Source organism: Dipodomys merriami, unplaced genomic scaffold (assembly GCF_024711535.1).
Source record: "Dipodomys merriami isolate MVZ:Mamm:240054 unplaced genomic scaffold, mDipMer1.0.p SCAF_84, whole genome shotgun sequence".
Taxonomy (NCBI): Eukaryota; Metazoa; Chordata; class Mammalia; order Rodentia; family Heteromyidae; genus Dipodomys; species Dipodomys merriami.
This window is the reverse complement of record NW_027206446.1, coordinates 1,955,201-1,977,445: the sequence shown is the minus strand read 5'-3', so window position 1 is coordinate 1,977,445 and position 22,245 is coordinate 1,955,201. Positions and strand designations below refer to the sequence as shown.

Here is a 22,245-nt window from a genome sequence, read left to right as displayed (position 1 = left end):
TTTTCCTGTCTATTACTGATGGTTTTGAAGGAAGACATTTTTAGAAATCTTTCCTCCAGTAAATAATTAACAATAAAGAGACGTGGTCAATAAGAAGTAGAAAAACATTGCTCCTTCCGCCCCAAGCTCATCTTCTTATAAAACTATCAATAATAAACACAAATTAAATAGGGTACAAATTCCAAAACACTTTAATCATAAATGGGTGACTAGGCCGGGCGTGTGGCTCAGTGGTAGAGCCTGGCATCCACGAAACCCTGGGTTCCTCAGGACCACAGACACAGAAAAAGCCAGAAGCGGCACTGTGGCTCAAGTGGTAGAGCGCCAGCCTTGAGCAAAAGCAGCTCAGGGACAGCGCCCAGGCCCTGAGTTCAAGCCTAGGACTGGCAACAAAAATAAAACGAATGCATGACTTTGTTAGGCCATGCATGACTTTGTTAGGCCAGCCTTGGGTTTTACCTGCGAACTCATTGAAGTGATTTCCAATATCATATGCCAAGTAGTTGTATCCAGAATATTCATAATCAATGAACTGTACATCACCTATGTGAGACACAAAAACAAAGACAGTAAGAAATCCCGCCGGCGGTGAACGAGCCCCTACGCTATGTGTAATTAAAATAGCTTCGCATAGTTTGTCTCATGCTGTGTGCCTGGTTTACGTGCACTTGTGAGACAGGACAAGGTAAGGCTGTGAATTTTATGGCAATGAGCTTTACAAAATTCCAATTATGTCTTCATCAACAGCGTCTCGTGAACACTAATGTCCACTCTATTAAATAGCGAGGAAAACGGAGTCATCCTCCAACAGCAGCAAGGGGGGGGTGGGGAAGAAGAGGGCAACAGTCATTTTAAAAAATGCCAGCTTTCATTCAAAACTAACTCCTATCTTTTGGCATCGCCAATAACCTAATAACCTCTGCTATCCTAAGATCTGAAATCAAACATCAGCTTGAACAGAATGCTGTGCGGATGCTGCTTTTCCAGCAGCCCGTGAAGCTAAGAAGCGCTGTGTGCGCTCTGATCGGGAGCCCCGCTTTCATACACCAGCAGAGCGTCAGCAGACCCGCACAGGGAGGGGCCAGTTCATCCTCGCAAAAGGTGAAGCACAAAGGATTCTGCTGATGCTCATGACACGTCTTTACAGAAGCTGAAAGGCCCTAGTCTTCATTTTTGCAACAGACTTATTGTATATACTTTATGACAACTCTTTGGAGAGGACCCTGTTCTCTTTCTAGAAATCAATAACTCTTTCAATAAGATACAGGCTCCATGTAAACAACAGAAAAGGGAGCAAAAATTAAAAAAAAAAATTGAAAACAATACTGCTGTAAGTCACTGTCTGGGCCAGGGTAAGCTGGAAGGGCCACGTGGCCAAGGACACACTGTGTAACAGCTGTGCAGTCACTGCTGTGTAACAAAACACCCCGAGAGTAGTGCCCAAAAAACTGCTTTTGCACTTGAGCATCTTGATGCACATTTGTAGAGTTCATTCAGGAAGCTATGTGGGATCCTATTCAAATACAGAGAAAAACTATTATATCAAATATACACACACACAAAAAGAAGTTATGCCAAGTGTAGGATTTTACATACGAGCAAAGCATTTTAAAGTAGTAGTGTATTTAATTCTAAATGTGTAAATAACCGTGAAGGACCAGGGATACAACTCAGTAGTAAAAACGCTTGCCTACATGTGACCCCAACAATTGAAAAAAAGAGCCGGGCACTGGTGGCTCCCGCCTGTCATCCTGGCTACTCAGAAGGCTGAGATCTGAGGATCACGGTTCAAAGCCAGCCCGGGCAGGAAAGTCTGTGAAACTCTTATCTCTAGTAAACCACCAGAAAACCGGAAGAGGCGCTGTGGCTCAAGTGGTTAGAGCGCCAGCCTTGAGCTGAAGAGCTGAAGGACAGCGCCCAGGCCCAGAGTTCAAGTCCCACGACCAGCCCAAAAAAAAAAAAAAAAAAATTAAAAAAAGAAAAAGGCAAGAAACAAACTAAAACAAAATGTCAAGCTGGTTTATGACTGGTGACAGACAAGTGACTTTTTTTCCCCTTTTCTTCTTTACAATAAATCCTATTGGTGGAGAACACTCAAATTCTTTGCACAAAAACAATCCACTGGATAGGAGAGCTTTAGTACAGTGATTCGCAGGACACCTAGCCATCAGCCTTCAATAGAAAAAGAGAAAAAGGCAAGGTGGGAGGTTACCAAGACTGAGCCCACCACCCCTGAGCCCACCAAAGCATTTCAAGTGTGATTCTTTACATGACAGCTGTTGATTGCTTTGGCTCTGTTAACGCCAGTTCTTGTAGAGCTCATGCCAATAAAAGAACACAGCCCAGTCCTCAACCATTCAAATACGTTGGCCACTGAAGATATAAAGCTTCCATTTTCCAGACTTAGAATTTTAGCCTTGGGCCAAATAGAGTTAAGTAAGACAGCAGGCTAAAAAAAAAAAAAAAAAAAAAAAAAAAAGGACAGGCCTGTTTCTTCACCCCGATTACTGATTAAAACAGAGATCACTTTTTTGTGTGTTTAAACAAGCTTTAAAAAAAATCCTTTTTCTGTCTGATCATGTTTAACGGTGACTTTAAGAGTGGCACTCATTAATCCATTACAGCTAGCCTTCTCTTTAACTCTTACATGCTATGTTGAGTTTACGAATAATGAAAGGTTTACACAGGAAGAAAAAGAAGCTAGGAAGATACAAGGAGGCTGTTACCGGTCTCCGTGCAAGTCAAGTGGTGCGGTAACCTCCATCAGTGCGCAAGACGCGCGGCACCGCCACATGGCGGAGACAGGGCAAACCTAATCTGCGGCAGATGAAGAGAATTTGGCAAACTCACAGTTTACAACACACAAAAGCTGAACAGGAAAGAAAAATGGTTGTTTTAAAAAAAAAATCTGCATCAACTATTCTCTTTTTTTTTTCTTCTTCTTCTTCTTCTTTCACTTCAAACCATTACAAGCGAAGTGGAACTCAGCCTTAAATTTAAGATTCTGCAGCGGAGTTCAAGCGTTTCAAGAGGTGTTCGTGGAGGGCGTGGGGGGGGGGGGAATCAAATTACAGGATTTTTTTTTTTTTAATGCTTTCCTCTCAACACATCCTTGTTAATTTTAGCTTCTGGCTTCTAAAAATTTCCCATGAAATAGAGGTCATGCTTAGAACTCAATGAAAAACACAACTGATCTCAATTGTGCGAATTCCAGTGTCCAGAGATGAGAAAAGATTTTACACAATTTTAGGGACAGGGGCATCTTCAAAGGAGCAGGCTCAACGTCCTAGCTTCCAGGGAGATCCTCTTGGGAAGCTGGAGGGGGACACACACAGTGGGTGACAGCCGGGGACAAATCCGTGACTTGGATTTTCAACGCTGGGTGTTTTTCTGTAGATTCTGTAAATGTAGGCTTTAAAAACCATCGACGGTGAAACTGTTTACATCTCCATAGACAAGTGGTGTTCCCCTGGTAAGAGCACTTGTAAAGCACACTTAAAAAAAAGAATGACCATCTATGGCGACCGCTTCCGGGTGGATCCCTTTCTTTGGGTTAAAGGGGAAAGGGTAGGGGAAGAAAAATCCGGCCCCTCGCCTCCTGAACGCTGAGCTGCTTTTGCCTGATGCTGAGGCTTTCTGCTAACTCGTGGTCCAGCAGAGAGGAGCATCGGATTACTCTTCATAAAAATCTAATGGCTAGCTTGGGTCACAGGTATAAACATTTGTCAAAGATCTATTCAGTGGCATGCTCAAGCTCAAGCTCTTTGGGTTTGTGTGAAAGGAAACAGGATCTCACTATGCTGCCTGGGCTGGCCTTGAACTCCTGGCCTGAAGCGATCCTTCTGCCTCAGTCTCCCCGTGAGCCGGGACTAAAGATGCTCTTTCCCATGCCCAGCTCTGTGCGCCTGCTCACGTTTACAGATCGTATTATGGTGAAATCCTGAATGCTAGGTGGTGTGCTTCAGCGTGAAGATCACAGATGTCTACAACTCATTTTGAAATAAGTATTTTAAAAGATGAACGGGTGGATGGACAGAATGATAATGTGACAAAGCCCAAACTTGTCAGCAATTCTAGACCCTCACGTGGGCAGATACGTGAGCGAGGCCTACAAATCGGTTCACTTTCCTAGAATCTGGGGGTTGGGGGGCGACAAATCTACTACAATGTCTGAGAGAAGAAAATATTACTGGGTCTGCATGTTCCTCGGTGAGAAACACGAATGTGTGTGTCTCTGGGCTTGTGAAGGCTGCATGCATTAGGTACAGATACTTCTGTCCTGCTGGGGGCCGGGCCTGCAGGTGGAGGTGCACCCCCAGCTCACACTGGAAACACACACTTCGGATTGTGTACACAGCACTTCTAGTTGGACAGCAAGAAGTGCCATTTTCCATGTATGCAATGATTTCTCAGACAAGGACAGTTTCCTTGAAGCAGCTGTACTGTTCACAAACCCCTGAGCATGATTAAATTTATTATAAAAATCCATGAGGAAAAAAATTCTCCTAAGTTATTAAAGCAATATTACTCTGATTTTAGAAAATGTTGAAATTACAAAAGGAATGGGGAACAAACGTCTCCTAAGTTATTAAAGCAATAATACTTTCATTAAAAAAAAAAACCATAAACAGAGCCAGGCACTAGTGGCTCCCGCCTGTCATCCCAGCTACTCAGGAGGCTGAGATCTGAGGATCACGGTTCAAAGCCAGCCTGGGCAGGAAAGTCCAGGAGACTCTTACTTCCAATGAACCACCAGAAGGCTGAAAGTGGAGCTGTGGCTCAAAGTGGTAGAGTGCCAGCCTTCGGCAAAAGAGTTTAGGTACAATGCCCAGGATCTTGAGACACAGACACGGACAGACAGACAGACAGACAGACAGACAGACAGACAGACAGACAGACAGACAGACACACACACACACACACACACACACACACACACACACACACACACACACACACACGTGTACATGGCAGTGACCTCAAAATGGCCCTGTCAAAACTTATGAAGGTGGCGCATGTGACAAATGAAAGGTCTGGTGTTTACTGAGAATAAATGCTGAGAGAACTCAGATAATGTCAAGGCCAGAGCCTTATCTAAATGGGTCTCCCAAGGTGGGTGGGAGCTCATCACGTGAACACCTTGGGAAGGACACTGGACCGACCGGTGCAGCTCAATCATCTTAGCCTCTTGCCCAAACAAGGGTGAACAGCACGGCGATCCGGCCTGAGACAGCTCCCATCCACCGTCAGGGGAAAGCCACGGCTCCACTTGTGCAGGTTTCTGTGCAGCCAATTTACTAAAGGTAAAACACACAAGGGCTGGGAAAGTGGCTCGGGGTAGAGCGCTCGCCTCGCATGCATGAGGCCCTGGGTTCCATTCCTCAGTCCCACAGACACAGAAAAGGCCAGAAGTGGTGCTGTGGCTCAAGCGGCAGAGTGCCAGCCTTGACAGTGCCCAGGCCCTGAGTTCAAGCCCCAGGGCTGGCAAGAAAAAAAAAAAAAAAGGCATAAAGCCTCAAGGCAGTGATATGGTTTTATTCTATCAGCTCCTAATTCACAGCTTGTCCCCAAATAGAAGCAGCCTCTCCCCAGACTTTCTTGAGTTATCTGAACTTTCTAGCCATATTTCTCTGAATGCCACAAACAATAGGAGGAACTGGTTCATTTTTCAACTGAATGCCACAAGGTACAAATGAGCCTACCTAACCGACAAGAGAAGACTGTTCTGGTAAGCTGATATTAACCAGGACACAAACAAAACCACAGAGAAAGAAAGAAAAACAGACACAAATGGTACAAAAAGGGTTTTGATTGGAAAATGGGAGAGCTGGTATCTGTGCTCACACCTGCAATCCTAGCTACCATTCAGGAAGCTGAGATCCAGAAGACAGTGTTTCAAAGCCAGCCTGGGGTTAAAAAAAAAAAGTCTAGAGACTTCATTTCCAATGATCCAGCAAAAAGCTGGGCTAGAGATGTGGTTCAAATAGTAGAGCACTAACTGTAAGTTAGAGAGCTTGAGACATCGGGTTAAAGCCCTGAAATGGGGGGCAGGGGGGAAGGGGTTCTTTAAAGAGTTGCATTTGTGGAGCTATAAAATGTATTTATTCTGGACAGGGTGAAAAATCAAGACAGAAAAGATGAATTCAAGCCGTACCTCTTATGCTGATGAAATATACTGACCTACTAGAGCCGAATTCAACCCTCAAGATTTTACTTGCAATTATGAGAATTGTGTGAGTGAAGCATGAACAGCTATTCCAAAGTAATCTGATTTTTTTTTTTGGTCCCACGACAAAATTAATCTGCTCATTTTGACCCATTATTTTAAACTTTATAAACAAGTTTGTTCCATGAAATGAATATACAAATGAAATTTGTGAAAATAAAAAAGATGAAGGATTAAAATTATATTCCAAAGGAAATAACAGATCCTCTTTGATCAACTGCAGTTAAAAATAAAGCTGAGTGTCCACTTCAAATGTAAGGTGAAGTCCTTCACCTGAAATTCCATTATATACAATGTGTATATAATTACTTAGATCTTGAGCTGCACCATAGGCTAATACATTGCTTTAGCGAATAACTAATGTCACTTCACAGATGGCATTGCGATTTGGTTACTTCTTTACACTCTAGGGTACATATGCTAGGACAATTATATACCATCTCTATAAGAAATAGACTATCACTCTTTATAAGAACATTGTCAAGTACTTCATTTTTAGGGTATACCTTTAATTTAAAATACAATTTTTTTAAAAAAAATTCCAGCTAAAAACTGCAGCATGATTTAAAAATAAAGATATTAGCTCAGTACACTTTTTAAATATGATCTCTAATCCACATTAAAATAGCAAATATAAAACACTCCAACATGTTTTGCAAAATACATGTTTCAGTTCACTATGGCATTAACAATGATGATATCACAACAGTCCCAACTTACATTACAGGGAGGGTCGTAATCGGTCAGTTAATGCTATTGTGACTACGCTCCAGACCACTCGTTGGTGTAGGATACTCACAACAGCACACCGCTGCTTCAAACTATGGGCTCCCTTCTCTGTCTGAGAAAAGTAACAGCTTCACAGCGATACGCTTACTTCCAAACGCTACTCTCTTAACAACACTTGCCTATTGAAGGGCTGGGGGGGGGGGGGGGGAGGGTAGTGGGCAGAGCAGATGCCCAGCAACGTGCTCTGAGTTAAAGCCCCAGTACCACCACATAAGTAAATAAATATGAACAGAGAGAGAGAGAGAGAGAGACGGATCTCCCTTTGGTATATGAAGGGGATCTACATCACTGAGCAACCAAACCTCAACCCGCTTTTCCCCGTGTGATAATACAACCCAAGTGCTTCTTTGATTTGAAAGCAGAATTTGAATACACCAACGTGTGACTAATCAATGAGCCAGCATGACCCCAACAGGTAGCAACGTCTACCTCAAAAGAGCTGAAGCCCATTTACCAAAGCTCTTTGGTCATTATTTTATTTTAGCAACTATGAATAGGGACGACTAGCAAGAAGTCCATCTTCCATCTCCGGCTTTCTCGAAAGGTCTACAAATCGACTACACTGTTCTCTCTCAACGCTGTGGGAAGGCTCCTTAAACACGGAAGTAGCAGCAGTACAAAGTGGACAGATCTAGTCTGTGACGAGTAAGGACCCTCTCAAATCATGAATTATTGAATAGGTTCTAGAGTTTTCTCTGTAAGCAAAATCATTTCATTTTCCACTTAAATAAAAAAAAAAAATCCAACATGATCCATGAACTGATTCTAACAAACCAACTTTTAAAACATACTTTATACACACATGTAGACTAGACTTCTAACTGATCAGTTACCGTGACTGGATAACATATCAAGAAAACATGTGAAATTTTCAGGCACATTTTTAAATGGGTGCATTTAAAATCATTTATCTTAACTTGGTATACATATCAAAGGGCCACTAAGCATCTAGAAGAAGCCATCTGACTTACTGGTAAGGTCGAATACCTACCTTCTTTCTCATTGTAGATGATATTTTTACACAATAGATCGTTGTGACACAGAACAACCGGCGAGCCCAGGTTAGAAAGAATATTCTTCAACCACGTCATCTCTTCCTGGAGAAGCTGGGAGCTTGGAATATCACTTAGGAACCTTTCATTTCAAAAGAAGAGGTAGGCCTTGTTTATCTTAGTGGCATTTTTTTTTAATGTTAAGAATTCAAATCTACTCTGAGTAAATTTTGTCCATCTAAAAATAAACAACACAACAATATGTCCCAAGAGCTGAAAAATAAAGAAACTTTTAGGATACAACTTATACATGAAGAAAGGAAAACTAAGCAATGGTTAAGTCTTTGGGTAGAAAAGGAAAAAAAAAAATCTAAGAATTAACCTAACATTAAAAAACTGGAGGAAATGGGGCTGGGCAGGTGGCTCAGGGGTAGAGCGCTCGCCTCACATGCATGAAGCCCTAGGTTCGATTCCTCAGCACACCACATACACAGAAAAAGCCGGAAGTGGTGCTGTGGCTCAAGTGGTAGAGCACCAGCCTTGAGCAAAAGCAGCTCAGGGACAGCGCCCAGGCCCTGAGTTCTATCCCCAGGACTGGCCAAAAAGAAAAACACAAGTCACAGCAGAGTGAGCTAAGTCCATGTTTTTGGTATTAGTATTCTGTCCCAATAAAGTTTTTGTCAGCTTTGAACCACTTTTTTTAAAGGATCTCCCCGGTCAGCTCCTAACAATGTGTCCTTGTGTTCCAACCGATTTCAAACAAATGCTCTGCGTTCCTATCTCTATCTAGTAGAGCAGGGGTGATCTGACGGGGGGCCCGAAGCCTGGGGGAGTCCACGCAGGCTGGTCTCCTACCCCGGTGCAGAGATAAGGCAGGCGCGCTCAGAGTCAGCGCTTGCAGCTCATCTGTCCAGGACAAGCCCCTTCCCCAAAAAACAAAGTGCAAAAACTAAGTCGTACCTTTGATTAAGCTCTTCGTCGGCGAATCCTGTAGGAATGAGAGAGAAGTATTTCCCCATCTTTAGCCACAGGTTGGACTTGGGGACCCAGCCGTTGTGTGCGTGGATAGCATGGATTTTGGCGAGCTGACGAGCTATGAGCCTGCATCAAACAGCATTAGAAAGAAGATGGGGCGCAGGGTGACGTTCACGCTGTGGCTGAGATTCGTCAGGCAGGCTGTCCCGCTGTGTGCTGGGCATTTCTGTGCCTTTCCTTGTAGAAATCCAGTGAACAGCCTCCTCCCCACACAGGGGGCCTGGCGTCTCCCCTCCGTGATCGGGGTGCAGGCCGGATGGCCGCAAGAGGACGGGCTGACCAGTTCCACCACGATCGCCTGACAGCACCTGCCCAGCACAGCCGCGGAGACCCACTGTCCCAGCCCAGCCTCCTAAGCGCCCTCATCAGGCCAAGCTCTTCTATGAACAGTTATGAACAGGCCCGACACCGGTGGCTCCCGCCTCTCATCCCACTACTCAGGAGGCTGAGACCTGAGGATCCCAGTTCAAAGCCAGCCTGGGCAGGAAAGTCTGATCTCCAATGGACCCCGAGCAAACTGGAAGTGGCGCTGTGGCTCAAGTGGTAGAGCGCTCGCCTTGAGCTGAAGAGCGGAGGGACAGCGCCCAGGCCCAGAGTTCAGGCCCCACGACTGACTCTCACACACAGAGTTATGAGTGGAATTTACCCCTGGGCCCCGGCTCTCTCTCTAGTTGTGAATGGGGCTCATCACAGGACTTTCTGTGTACCCCACCCCGCTTCTGAGCAGATGACAAAGGCTCCATGTGGAGTTGCACCCCTGAACTGAAGCACTTTGGGGAGCCTAGACTCCTGATTCTAAGTGTGTGCCCTGAAACGCTGTGAACTCAGGGCCTGGCCGCTGTCCCTCAGCTTCTTTGGCTCAAGGCTGACGCTCTACCCCATGAGCCACAGCACCACTTTCTGCTTCTGTGGTGCTGAGGAATCGAACCCAGGGCCTCACGCATGCAAGGTGAGCACTCTTCCACTGAGCCACCTTCCCGGCCCCTATTTGGATCTCTGAAACTCTCAGAAATTGTCCTTAGATCTGTGTAAGAAAAATAGTGCTTTCTGTATAGGGAAATTTGTGTTGTCCTATACAAAAACATACTGCCTGGATTTTGGTTTTGTTTTTTATGCTAGAAGCAGGGCTTGAACTCAGGGCTTTACAGTCTGGCTTAGTTTTGCTCTCAGCCTTGTTGGTTCTCTACTGCTTGGGCTATAGCTCCACTTTGGGCTTTTTGAGGGTTAAATGGAGATAAGGGTTTCACTGACTGTTTTTGCCTAGGCCAGCTCTGAACCGTAATCCTCAGATCTCAGCCTCCTGAGGATCTAGGATTATAAGGTGTGAACCATAAGCACCCAGCTAGCTGCCCATGTGGGGGGGGGGGGGAGAGTTGTTTGTTTTTTGCCAGTCCTGGGGCTTGAAATCAGGGCCTGGTTAAGTTTCTTTTGCTCAAGGCTAGCACTCTACCACTTGGGCCACAGAGCCACTTTCTGTGTAGGTGGTACTGAGGAATCGAACCCAGGGCTTCATGAATGCCAGGCAAGCACTCTACCACTAAGCCACCTTCCCAGACATACATAGCTGCCCAGTTTTGAAATAAGAAAGTCACATCTGTTATAACCTGCTTTTCAGAGGCTACAACTGAAGCCAATTTCAACAGGTCTCAAAACCACTGCTCTTCTGGTGTAGGCAGCAGAACTATTTTGGTCCTTTTTGGTTACTATGACAAAAGGTTCAAGGGTTCAAATCCTTGAGCTCAATCCTCAGTGCCATAAAATAAATGTGTATTATATATAAACCTGCACATAGACAGAAATAGTTCCACTTATACATCACAGCATCTATGTATTTAAAAGGCAGCCATACTAGTTTAAACATTAAATATGACCTAGGCTTTTTTATAAACAGATTAAAGAAACCATGCAAATTCTAAGACAAGGCTTTCATAAGAAAATTAGTATCTCGTATTAAAAAAAGCAAATTCGGTAAACTTGTAAAATAAAGTCAACTCAACATGCAAAAGTTATGTGCTTTTTCTAACAATACACAACCCTAAAAAGACAACAGCATGAAAAAGAATGGAATCCTTAGCAATCAACTTAATGAAAACAAAACATAGCTGGGCACTGGTGGCTCCCGCCTGTCATCCCAGCTACTCAGGAGGCTGAGATCTGAGGATCAGGGTTCAAGCCCAGCCTGGGCAGGAAAGTCCATGAAACTCTGATCTCCAATGAACCACCAGAAAACCAGAAGTGGCGCTGTGTCTCAAGTGGTAGAGCGCCAGCCTTGAGCTGAAGAGCTGAGGGACAGCGCCCAGGCCCTGAGTTCAGGCCCCACGATTGACCAAAAAAAAAAAAAAAAAAAAATAGATAGAGTATTGGTAGGCACCAGTGACTCACTCCTGTCAATGTAGGAGGCAGCAATCCGAGGCTCCTGGTTCGAAGCTATCCTGGGCGGGAAAGTTCATAAGACTCTTATCTGTAATTAACCAGCAAAAAAAAAATAAAGCCCAAAGTAGAGCTGTGGCTCCATTGGTAGAGCGCCAGCCATGAGTGAAAAAAGAGTAAGAGGTAGAGCCCGGACCCTGAATTCAAGCCCCAGGACTAGAACAATACAAATCAAAGTAAGTGTGTAAGAACATATCGTACGTTTATAGACTGTCAGGATGCCAACACAACCCGATGGAAAATACAGATTCAACACGATTTTTATCAAAATCACAATCTTTGCAGGGTTAAAAAAAAAAAAACTATCACCAGGCGCTGGTGGCTCCCGCCTGTCATCCCAGCTACTCAGGAGGCTGAGATCTGAGGATCTCGGTTCAAAGCCAGCCCAGCAGGGAAGTCTGTGAGACTCTGATCTCCCATAAACCACTCACAAAACCGGAAGTGACGCTGTGGCTCGTGGCTCAAGTGGTAGAGCACCAGCCTTGAACTGAAGAGCTGAGGGACAGCGTCCAGGCCATGAGTTCAAGCCTCAGGACTGACCAAAAAAGAAAAAAATGATCAAATTTTCATGCAAAACCTCAAGGGATCTCGAATTGGCTAAAACCACCTTGAGAAGGAAAGGTTGGAAGTCCTACACTGCTACCTTCAAAACTTGTACACAGCCAGTTACCTAACAGTGCAGCACTAAGCAGTAATAAGACAGGTAGAAAACAGAACAGAGAACCCAAAAGAAGCGCACAATACGCCGTGACACTACATTCACCAAGGAAGCCCGGGCCGCTCCAGGGTGCTCGGACATCTACAAGTCTACATGCAAAAAACATGAAATAGCATTGCTTCCTTACACTACAGACAGACACTCATTCAAAATAAATCCAACATAAGCCGGTGCTAGTGACTCACGCCTGTCATCCTAGCTACTCAGGAGGCTGAGGCCTTAGGATCATGGCTCAAAGCCAGCCCAGGCAGGAAAGTCCATGAGACTCTGATCTCCAGCTAACCACCAGGAAACAGGAAGTGGCACTGTGGCTCACGTGGTAGAGCACTCGCTTTGAGCTGAAGAGCTCAGGGACGGCGCCCAAGCCCAGAGTTCAAGTCCCATGACCAACAACAACAACAAAAAAAGACTCAAACACCTAAACCTAAGGGCTAGGGCCAGGTTTGGTGGGACACGCCTGTAATTCCAGCACACAGAAACTGATGCAGGAGAATAGCAAATTAGAGTTTGAAGCCAGCCCAGACAGGAATGTCTGTGAAACAATAAACCACCAAAAAAAAAAGGAGCCGTGGCTCAAGTGGTAAAGTGCCAGCCTGAGCAAAGAGCTAAGGGACAGAGCCTAGGTTCTGAGTTCAAGTCCCAGTAACCAGCACCAAAAGAAAAGAAAAACAGTAACAAAAAAAAAAGCAAAAATTACAAGAACTCTCAGAAAACACAGGGTAAGAAGCTTCCCAGCCCTGTGTAACTGCAGCGATGCCTCAGATGACTCCATTTACCTTCACAGGCGTCTAGACAAAATGGACTATGTCACAACTTAAAGCTGTGCCCAAAAGAACACAACCTGCAGAGTGAAAAAGCCAGCCACAGGAGCGAAGAGATCTGCGAGTCACTACCAGTCGCCAGGATTCAGCAGAGCCACCACGGCGCCTGCAATGCTCCCGAGCAGGGCTAGGTGGCAGCAGAGCGCCACGAGTCGGGGCGGGCCACACCAGCGCTACTGCAGCAGCAGTTCTACAGTGTTTTAAGCCATGTTATTCAGTAGGGCAGGTGTATCAAATGCATCTCTAAACTCGTGGTTTTCTCAAGCTTCAGGCTGAGTTTATAACCCGATCCTAAGTGTGGTAGCACGTGCCTTTGACCACGGGCCGAGATTAAGAATGAACTCTTGAACAAAAAGAACAATACAATTAGAACTAAAATAAGGTGTTTCTCCAAAGATAATCATAAGGCTCAAAATACATGTTCCGCATGTATTTCCTTAGGGAAATGCAAATCCACCCAAGACAGTGCTCGCAGCCATCAGGACACTGTATCTAGTAAGAAAACTTTCGGCCAAGCTGGGCGCCAGTGGCTCATGCCTGTCGTCGTGCTGGCCATTCGGGAGGCGGAGATCCGAGGATCACGGTTCAAAACCAGATGGGGCAGCAAAGTCCTGCAGACTCTTAACTCCCAATTCAGCAGCAAAAAAAAGTCAGAAGTAGAGCCGTGGCTCACGTGGTAGAGTACCAGCCTTGAGCAAAAAAAGCTCACGGATGGTACCCAGGTCTTGGGTTCAAGTCCCAGTACTAATACCAAAAAAGAAAAACTTACAAATAGAATTATCATGATTCAATAGTTTTACTTCTGGGTCAAGAATGAAAGAGCTGAGGTCAGACCTCCGGGGGAGTCTGCTTACCCAGGTTCATAGCGAAATTATTCCAAAGGCTGAAGACATGCCAGCAACCCAGTTATCCATGATGAATACCCAAAATGCAGTACAGTAAGAGGAATACGACACAGCCCTGAAGAGGAAGGAGGCTGCAAGGACTCACACTTGCAATCCCTGCACTCAGGAGTCTGAAGCAGAAAGATCAACAGATTCTAGGCCTGCCCCAGCTACACAGGGAACCTCTTAAAACAAAAAATGTCAGAGGGTGGAGGGGAAGAGGATTTCCAGGCTGGGTGTATAGCACGCACAAGACCCCGGAGCTGAGCACCAGCACCAACAAAGAAAAAGTACACCAAGGGAAAGAAAGGAAAGGAAGAGAACCGCACTGTGACACATGCTACCACAAGGACATCGCGCAAAGACAGCACAACATGAACGGTGGGCAGTGCCACTCACACAAAGCAGCTAGCCGGGGCAAAACTCAGAGAAGGGGACAGGGTGGCGGGCAGGGGCCAGGGGAAAGCGGAAGAGGGAGTTAAGTCGTGAAGAAGACGTGTGCACTGATGCCCAACGAGGTTTCTGGGCATCAGGGAGCTAGCCAGGAGAATGTATTTAACACGCCTGGGCTGTTCGCTTTGCAAACAATGGCGAGGATGCTCCTTTTTTATGTTTTGTATAATTACTGTGACTAGAAATAAAATGTGTTAAATGCTTGTAAGAAGAAAACAGTCTTTTGGAAACCCCAAGAGCACACTAGCTATTTTCAATTAGTAAACTTTACACGTAGCTAAAAAAACAAATCTGCATTTTGTATTTCTTAAAGAGCATTTCTCAGGCTGGGCAGGTGGCTCCGTGGTAGAGCGCTCGCCTCTCACGCATGAGGCCCTGGGTTCGATTCCTCAGCACCCCAGAAGCAGAAAAAGCCGGAAGTGGCACTGTGGCTCAAGTGGTAGAGCACTAGGAAGGGATTCCCCAGGTGCAGGGTGTAGCAGGGGTGAAGTTCACACGCACAGCTCCGCTTCTCTCTGGCCATGGGTGGCATGAGAAGTCAATCATCCCTGCACACAGTTAACAAGTCAGCCACACTGCCTTTTGCTGTCATCCTCGTGCTTGAATAAAAAGCAGGTGTAAACCTAACACAATCAACACAGGAGGGGCCTACCACACCTTCCTGAGGAGACAGGCAAGCCAATCAGTGGAGAGGATGGACAGGTGAGCCAATCAGTGGAGAGGATGGACAGGTGAGCCAATCAGTGGAGAGGATGGACAGGTGAGCCAATCAGTGGAGAGGATGGACAGGTGAGCCAATCAGTGGAGAGGATGGACAGGTGAGCCAATCAGTGGAGAGGATGGACAGGTGAGCCAATCAGTGGAGAGGATGGACAGGTGAGCCAATCAGTGGAGAGGATGGACAGGTGAGCCAATCAGTGGAGAGGATGGACAGGTGAGCCAATCAGTGGAGAGGATGGACAGATAAGCCAATCAATGTAGAGAACAGACAGGCAAGCCAATCAGTGGAGAGGATGGACAGGTAAGCCAATCAATGTAGAGAACAGACAGGCAAGCCAATCAGTGGAGAGGATGGACAGGTAAGCCAATCAGTGGAGAGGATGGACAGGTAAGCCAATCAATGAAGAGAACAGACTGGCAAGCCAATCAATGAAGAGAACAGACTGGCAAGCCAATCAGTGAAGAGGACGACAGGTAAGCCAATCAGTGGAGAGGATGGGCAGGTAAGCCAATCAATGAAGAGAACAGACTGGCAAGCCAATCAGTGGAGAGGCTGGACAGGTTAGCCAATCAGCGGGGAGGATGGACACTCTAAGAAGACTTCTTGCCATCAGGAGAGGATGCTCGTATCTACAGATGCAAAGCAACCCAAGTGCCAGGCCCAGCCTGCGAGGAGAGCCCCGCAACACAGCGATACTCAAGTGACGTGCAGACACACCCACACCCCCACACCACAGACCACAGCGGCAGAGAAGAATGAGACAGAGGACAGACGCTGCCCAAACTCCAGGTCTGGAATACACGACACAGTGGTGTGTGCACAGAAGGAGAGGTGGGCAGAGGAATCAGGTGGGGTAATAGAAACAGCCCATACAAACACGCGTGGCAATTTCTGACAAAGTAGCACAGGAGGACTCCTGGAGAAGGCAGACTTTTGACAAGTGCTGGAGAAATGAACAGCAGATATTCACATGCAAGAAATGAATGAGGCCCTCTCTTGTATTTAAAAACAAAGAATAAAAGGCACCACGCTGGGCAGAGCCTGCGGTAGACACGTGTCCGGGCTCTGCAGAAGGTACAGGGAAGAGGCCCACCACCAAGACCAGACTGGACCACAGCAAGAGACCCTTTCTGAAGCGGGCTGGGCTGTGGCTCAGGTGGTAGAACACCTACCCGCCCAGCACGACCAAGGTCTTGAATGCGAAACTCAGTCCCACAAGAAGAAAAACCAAAGTGCAATTCCTAAAGTAACCCTAGAAGTAAGTACTGGTGAAGAGGGAGTTACTCCCTCTTCCAGTGGGAACGGAAGTCTGGGGCTAGACCTGAGAGAGGAGGCGCTGTCTGAGCTTCTCCTCTGAAGGCTGGTGCTCTGCACTTGAACCACACCTCCACTTTTGATTTTTTGGTGGTCCATTGGCGATAAAGAGTCTTATAGGCTTTCCTGCTCAAACTGGCTCCGAGCCACAATCCTCAGATCTCGGCCTCCTGAGTAGCCAGGATGACAGGCGGGAGCCACTGGCACCTGTCTTAATTCGCCCATGTTTAAAAGATGCCCCACGGATCCTTCCAGGAGATTAAAAACTAGGCTTCTTCCTAAGTCATACGTACTATTCCCTCTGCTCTCTCGCCCAGAGAGGGCCCAGAGGAGGCTCAGCATCTACACAGCCCATCCCGCTGACAGCTTGCAGGATGGATGCCCACTTGCTATGTCTTCTTTGAATATGGTAAATAGCAGCCACATATATAAACCAGATATTAAAATGGATGCTCAGTGACTTTTCAGAAGTGGAAGAGAATGTCTGGGAACCCTGGACCCGCTGTTTTCAAATCAATCTCATTTGCTAGAGTTTCCAAGACCAGAAAGTGCATTTTCTTTTTGTTTTTGTTTTTGTTTTTGTCAGTCATGGGACTTGAACTCAGGGCCTGGGCACTGTCCCTCAGCTCTTTAGCTCAAGGCTAACGCTCTACCACTTGAGCCACAGCACCACTTTGGGTTTTCTGGTGGTTAACTGGAGGTAAGTCTCATGGACTTTCCTGTCTGTGCTGGCTTTGAACCATGTGCTGGCTTTGAACTGTGATCCTCAGATCTCAGCCTCCTGAGTCGCTGGGATGACAGGCGGGAGCCACCATCTCCCAGCCAGAAAGTGCATTTTCAAAGTTGAGATTCAGAGAAAGATCATCAGGCACATTTAAGACAATCTTCACAGAAAATGATACTGACATAAGCAACTTAAATACCAAGCCACGTGACAAAGGATTACTCAACAACTGTGAAGGGGTGGGGACTGTGGCTCAGGGGTAGAGCGCTTGCCTAGCACGCATGAAGCCCTGGGTTCGATTCCTCAGCACCACGTACACAGAAAAAGCCAGAAGTGGCGCTGTGGCTCAAGTGGTAGAGCGCCGGCCTTGAGTGAAGGCAGCTCGGGGGCAGCGCCCGGGCCCCGGGCTCAGGCCCGCCCCAGCGCGGCCCCCGGGGGAGGCCCACCCCGCAGACCCACCTGAAGATGGCGGGGTCGCGGACGTGCCGCGGGTCCAGGGCCTCGCCCTGGATGAACTCGTAGCAGAGCCCGTTGTTGAAGGTGCAGTAGAGCCGCGGCGCGCAGCCGTGCGCCTGCAGCACGCGGAAGCTCTTCACCTCCTCCTCGCGGTCCACCAGCAGCTCCGTCCTGTTGCCGTAGATCCTCACCAGGACCACGTCCTCCATGGCGTCCCCCACGTAGCAGGCGATGAGCTTGTTAGTGATCCCATCGGTGAACAGCTGCGGGGGGAGGGAGAGCGCGGGGCGGCCATGAGGGCGGCCCGGGAAGGCGCGCCCCGACCCGACCCGGCCTGGCCCAGGGCAGGGCAGGGCGCGGGGACGGCGCAGGCCGGCAGGCAGGCAGGCTCACCCCGCCACCCGGGCAGACATGTCTGCACGTCTCTCATCTCCAATCAACAACCGAACAAAGCAGAGCAGAGATGTAGCTCCCACAGGAGAGAGCCAGCCTGGAGAGAGGGAGCTACGGAACAGCACCCAGACCCAAAGATCAAACCCCAGCGCCGACCCCAAAAAAGGAAAAGAAAGAAAGCGCAAGCGCGCACACTGCCACTTTCTAGGAACTACGTTTCACTAGATTACATAGCCCTCATGAAGTGGGAAATGTTACCTACCGAAGAAGGCACACTGACAAATGTGGAAGAAACCAAAGAAGTAGAAAATCCAATGAACCTCCAACCATTGGAAAGACTAATGGTGGACTCACGATGCAATTAGTTATGTCCCACCTCCTGATGTAATGTGTTGTACCACTCATGACTGGGAATTTAATCAAGCCTCTACACCTTTCTGTTTTAGTAAACCTTAAAGAAGTTAAAGGAAAAAAAAGTTTTTTTTTTTTAAAAAAGCACCATTAATAGCATGCCCAAGGCCCCAGCACCACAGCAATCAGTGGCTCACGCCTGTCATCCTAGCTCCTCAGGAGGCTGAGATCTGAGGATCACGGTTTGAAGCCAGCCTGGAAAGAAAAGTCCCCAAGAGACTCTCATCTCCAATGAACCACTCAAAAACCGGAAGTGGCACAGTGGCTCAAGCAGTAGAGCACTAGCCAGTAACAATAACAAGAATACAGCACAAAGAATCACAACAAAAACACAGACATCACAATGCAGCGGGTGGCATGTTTCACACACTACTTTAACAAGGTTTGAGGAGGAAGAAAAAAGAAGAAAAAAAGTAGGGCTGGGCAGGTGGCTCAGTGGTAGAGTGCTTGCCTTGCATATATGAAGCCCTGGGTTCCATTCCTCAGTATCACATAATCAGAAAAAGCCAGAAGTGGTGCTGTGGCTCATGTGGTAGAGTACCAGCCTTGGACAGTGCCCAGGCCGTGAGCTCAAGCCCCTTGGCTGGCAGAAAAAGAAAAGGAAAAAAACACAGTGAAATTCATGCACTGGGTTTTCTAGCTCAAACAATACAAAAATACTTCTGAGGCAGATAGGGAAATTTGGTTATACATTTGCTACCAAAGGATGCCTAGAAACTACTGCTAATTTTGTTCAGTGTTAACAGTAGCACTGATGATGAAAGTCATCACAGAAATACAGGAAGTTAATGACTGGAGAAGTCTTGAGATTTGCTTGAAAATCCTTCGAAGAGGTTAAAAAAAATAACTGAAGCAAACATGGACACTGAGCAAAGAGCAGATGAAGGAATATCCAATTACTTCCCCCTACTTTTTTTTTTTTTGGGGGGGGGTTGGGGCTTGAACTCAGGGCCTGGGCACTGTCCTTGAGATTTTTTGTGCTACCACTTTGAGCCACAACCTCCCTTACCATTTTCTGGTGATCAATGAATTGGAGATAAGAGTCTCCTGGGGACTTTTCTGTCCAGGCTGGCTTCAAACCGTGATCCTCAGATCTCAGCCTCCTGAGTAGCTAGGATTTCAGGGGCGCACCACCTGCACCCAGCTTCCTCATACTTTTTCGTTACAGAATTCTACTTGAAACTTGCACAAAGTAAGAAGCATTAGCAAAGAACTCTCTAGAATTTCCCCCAGACTTGGATAACATACAGGCTGAAAAGGGGCAAGAGGGAAAGATTTAAATGTGCTAACATACTAAAAAACCAGATGACGCAGCCATGAGTTCTTTGGGTTTTAAAGGCAGACCTCATCTTCTTACCCTCCTGGCCAAATGTCTTCAAAGAGAATCTTACAGCACGCTTTCCCCACCCAGACCTCCCCTCGGCTCTTTCCATGTCATTCTTATTTGCATCATGTGCTCCACGCGGCACGTGACTCTGAAAGGTAACAGCACAAGTGCGCTAGCAATCAACTACTTTCTAACTCTTACTATTAGTTCAGTTCCTTACCCTAGCCTCATTCTTATACTGCTTCGTTATAACCAAGTCCACACACTGAGGGATAAATGGGACTTGAGCTTTATTATCCCCTCCTGTATTCCCCCACCCCCACTCCCCATACCCACACCTTCCCATCCTGGCCTTATAGTAGTATAAAGTATATATAATATAGAGTAGCATATATAGTATAGTTGCATAAAGTATATATAGTATATAGTAGTATATATAGTATAGTAGCATAAAGTATATATAGTATATAGTAGTATATATAGTATAGTAGCATAGAGTATATATAATATACAGTAGTATATAGTATAGTAGTATAGGCCTCTCAAAACATTTTTGCTTGATCAATCTTCATTCAACTACATTATTATAATGTCAGGGGCTGGGCAGGTGGCTCAGTGGTAGAGCGCTCACCTAGCATGCATGAAGTCCTGGGTTTGATTCCTCAGTACCACATACACAGAAAAAGCCAGAAGTAGTGCTGTGGCTCAAGCGGTAGAGGGCCACCCTTGAGCAAAAGCAGCTCAGGGACAGCGCCCAGGCCCTGAGTTCAAGCCCCAGGACTGGCAAAAAAAAAAAAAAAAGTCATATATATTTATAATATGTTCATAGATAGATGATAGATATCACACATATATACATCATGTTAGATTTTGAACATCATATTATCATGTTTGAGTTTGGACTCATATATACATATATAATATGAGTTCATATATATACATATATGAGTTTTCATATTATATATGCATTCCACATGTATTATTACAATGTGTAATATATTCGCATATTAAATGTTATTGTAAATTCTAAGGTAAATATGCTACACATTATTATAAAGCACAGGTTCATGTATGTGAAGTGGGGATGGTCTGCTTCCTCTTCCCTGAGGGTCTCTTTGCCTCCTTTGCTTCCTTTTCATAACCCAGCTGTAGTGATTTTCATAGAACCAAGAAAAGCACTGCGAGCAGCCCAGCGCCGGCTTCTCCCCAGCCCGGCCCACAGGGAGGAGGGAGCCCACGCGGCCCCAGGCCCCTGATCTGTGGCCGGGTGACTCTGTAGGTGGACACCCTGGGGGCAGGGAGGGGCTGGAGCGGCAGGGGGTTCTGGGGGCATGAAAATCACCCATCTAAGTCCCCTTTGGGGCTAGAAAACTCGCAGACCAGGAGTAACCAGGACAAACAAGTCTCCTCCCCTCCCTTCTGCTCTCCTCCCTGCCGACCGCCCCCCCCAAGACAAACCAGACAAGAGTGCTGGAGACTCTGGACACTGGACTCGCATCTAGAAACACTGCCAGAAACCCACAGAGGGTGAAGCTGGCTCTGGGTCCTACACCCAGACTGAACCGCCCCGCGCGTCTGGCATCAGGGATGAGAAGTAATTGGCCCTAGATTAAATAAGGACTGGATCCATCTGACAAATCTTAAAAACCAAGCCCAGGCTGGGCACTGGGACGCACCCCTGTAAACCCTGGCTACTCAGAAGGCTGAGATCTGAGGACCATGCTCATGAGACTCCAGTAAGTCACCCAAAAGCCAGAGTGGAACCGCAATGCAAGTGGTCAAGCCTTGAGCAAGAAAGGTAGGGGACAGCACCCAGGCCCTGAGTTCCAGACCCAGTAACACACAGAGTCACAGTCACATCACCTGATTTTTAGTCAGTTCTCATCCTACAAATTGTCATTCCCAGTGTTGGACTTAGATCAACAAACTGCTAAAATAGGTAAGATTTCTTTTTTGCCTCTAAAGAGTTTGTACCTTTGACACAGGGACTGTCTCTTGAGAATACATACAGGTAATTCAGAAATCTCTTATTACGTGTGTGTATATACAGCTGTCCTTTTCTTATAGATCCCCAAGCTCTCAGATACAGTAAGTCCCTAAAATGCCATCATCTGCCCAGTTCAAATTCAGCCCAGACAGAAAATTCTCCAAGATTCCAAGGTGGGGGTGGGCTCAAATGGCAAGAGCACTCTGCCAGGTGTCGGCGGCTCACGCCCGTCATCCTACCTACTCAGGAGGCTGAGACCTGAGGATCATGGTTCAAAGCCAGCCTGGGCAGGAAAGTCTGTGAGACTCTGATCTCCAATAAGCCACTCACAAAACCGGAAGTGGTGCTGTGGCTCAAGTGGTAGAGCGCTCGCCTTGAGCTGAAGGACAGCGGCCCAGGCCCAGAGTTCAAGCCCCACAACCAACAACAACAAAGAGAGCACTCAGCCGGGCAAGCGAGCCAAGCAAGTGTTGAGTTCCTGAGTCCAAACCCTGGTAACTGGCCAGAAAGCAGCTGAGAACAGAATGAAACAGCAATATTGGAATTTTTGTCCTATTGGAAGTT

At 46.6% G+C, this 22,245-nt stretch overlaps 1 protein-coding gene across 1 annotated transcript in view; it reads right to left on the bottom strand.

Moving 5' to 3' along the window:
* Positions 1 to 22,245, bottom strand: part of Etnk1 (ethanolamine kinase 1) — a 37,277-nt gene that overhangs the window by 8,150 nt on the left and 6,882 nt on the right. Inside the window, exons 2-5 of the mRNA XM_070011613.1 lie at positions 17,567 to 17,826; positions 8,968 to 9,108; positions 8,007 to 8,149; positions 460 to 543 (exon numbers count right to left, since the gene is read on the bottom strand). Of these exons, the coding sequence (XP_069867714.1) occupies positions 460 to 543; positions 8,007 to 8,149; positions 8,968 to 9,108; positions 17,567 to 17,826 (628 nt within the window). The remainder of the gene's footprint in view (positions 1 to 459; positions 544 to 8,006; positions 8,150 to 8,967; positions 9,109 to 17,566; positions 17,827 to 22,245) is intronic.